General features: G+C 51.3%; 1 protein-coding gene across 1 annotated transcript; it reads right to left on the minus strand.

Annotated features, from left to right (window-relative positions):
• Window positions 1-323: 323 nt before the first annotated feature.
• On the minus strand, window positions 324-752 carry PPTG_14848 (hypothetical protein; the record flags this gene model as incomplete). The annotated part of the gene is made up of 1 exon (XM_008911451.1): window positions 324-752. Exon 1 carries the CDS (start codon window positions 570-572, stop codon window positions 324-326), a length of 249 nt encoding a protein of 82 aa, XP_008909699.1. The 5' UTR covers window positions 573-752.
• Between the last annotated feature and the right edge of the window lie 1,157 nt (window positions 753-1,909).

The following is a 1,909-nucleotide window of genomic DNA, read 5'->3' on the forward strand; positions in this document are numbered from 1 at the left end:
TAGCCATCTCTTCTTCGCGGGGTATATCTACGGCAGCAGCTATTTTCTTCGCACCTCACTTCGTACGAGGATCGAGAAGTATGCATACCATAGCTTCCTTCGTCACTTCGGGAAACCGCACTTGCAAATGTAGTAGGGTTCTCCTCAGACACGCTTTACCAGCTTCCGAGAACTGGTCAAACCTTCGCACCACCCGGCGATGACTCGCTCCATTTCCATCCTTGAATCGTGGTGCTTCGATGGCCATCGCGTCAAATTTGAATGATTTGAGTTTCTTCTCGGCTAGCCGTCGGAATACCACCATGTAGGAAGATACTAGGTTCTCACTCTGCGCCTCGACCAGCGCCAAGCAAGTGGTCATGTCTGTCGCGACTGAGCATGGGAAACGCTGGGTCGCCTGTAGCTGCGCGCATCATCTCCTCGAAGGGCGCCGATCTGCAGGCCGGAAATGGTATTCCCTGCGTAATTAGCCACTTCGAAATCAGCACGTGCAGCGTCTTTTCGCTTGCTTTGAAGAAACGCTGTGGGGACTTGCATGTATTAGTTGCCATCGTAGAACCAGTAGTAGCCATCTCGGACGTCTTTGGCTCTTACCCCGAGTCACCTGTTAGGTCTAGCACTTCTTCAGCGGCAGCTTCTGCAGCAAGAACGTCGGTTTTGGCTTTTGAGCTGTATTCTGCTCTGCAAGTACTGCCAAAGGATGATCACCATGCTTCGACTTGATATGATCCTTTGCATTATTGGTATTCCTCGTGCTGCGCAAAGCTTGCTCCCAGCTGTATGGTGTGAGCTTCTTCCGGGACCTAATGTCATCACAGCAGAGCAGACGAATGTTGCGATATACCTGAGTAGACGGCTTCCACGGGTTTCGCTTTGGTACAGTTTATCCAACACGTGAATAAGATCCCAAACAGGATCAGTAACACCAACCTTCCTCGAATGGATCACATATAGCGGTACACCAAGGTCAGATACTGGTGACGACTGGGGCGGAGGCACCTCTGAAGATAGACCCACATCCACACGCGGCCTAGCGGTTGCAGACCTGGAAGCTTTTCCCTGCGCCGCTATTTTCCGGCGCTTGGCTGGACTTCTTGCAGTAGAGGTGTTCGACCCGGGGCCGACTTCCACGGACGGTACAAAGTCGGAGTCGGAACCAGCCTAGATGTTGGTCGATGAGGTCGAAGAAGAAGCCGCGGGTCGCGTCGCTGCATTTATCACGGCTGGCGAAGGGGCTCCTGCGCTCGGGTAAACGGTTAGTACGCACGGTTGACTGCAGAATCTACGACTCAGTAGAACGTATGCATCAGTGTTAGACTCAGAAACTGAACGCAGTACCTTTCATTTAGCGCCGAGTTGTCTCCTTCAAACACTCCAATTGCACACATGTGATGAGTGGGCTTTCCGCATACACTGCAAGGGTCTGTCTTGAGCTCTGGACCTTCCGCACAGCCGTCAACAGCACAAGGCATCCTTCAGTCGTCGTATTCTGGTCATTGGTGGGGGGCTGCGACGATCGCAATGGCGATATCCAGTTATTTTCTGGAATACCGGACGACGCAGGACAGCCACAGGTTCTAAGATTGCTAAATGAGGGACCGTTGCTTGTTCACCGGCTTCCTGAAAAATAGTACTGTTCAGAGTACTATAGTACCGCCTCCGAGGGTAATACTATTCAAATACTACTCTGTCCAGAAAAAGTTGCACGAAAGTGCTTTTCCTAATTTCTATTCGCCAAAACAGTGTAAACGTGTTTGTAATGGGTAGAAATGAATTGTGCGTCCGATGTGCTTCTCAACGGTGTGCTGGGCTCGCCACAGTCCGCAAAATTGGCTCTGAACCAGTCAAATATGTGGCGATTGAGGGGCAACTCCGCCCGTGGGAGAGATGTACATTTAAGATTTCCCCC

Source organism: Phytophthora parasitica, assembly GCF_000247585.1.
Source record: "Phytophthora parasitica INRA-310 unplaced genomic scaffold supercont2.41, whole genome shotgun sequence".
NCBI lineage: Eukaryota > Oomycota > Peronosporomycetes > Peronosporales > Peronosporaceae > Phytophthora > Phytophthora nicotianae.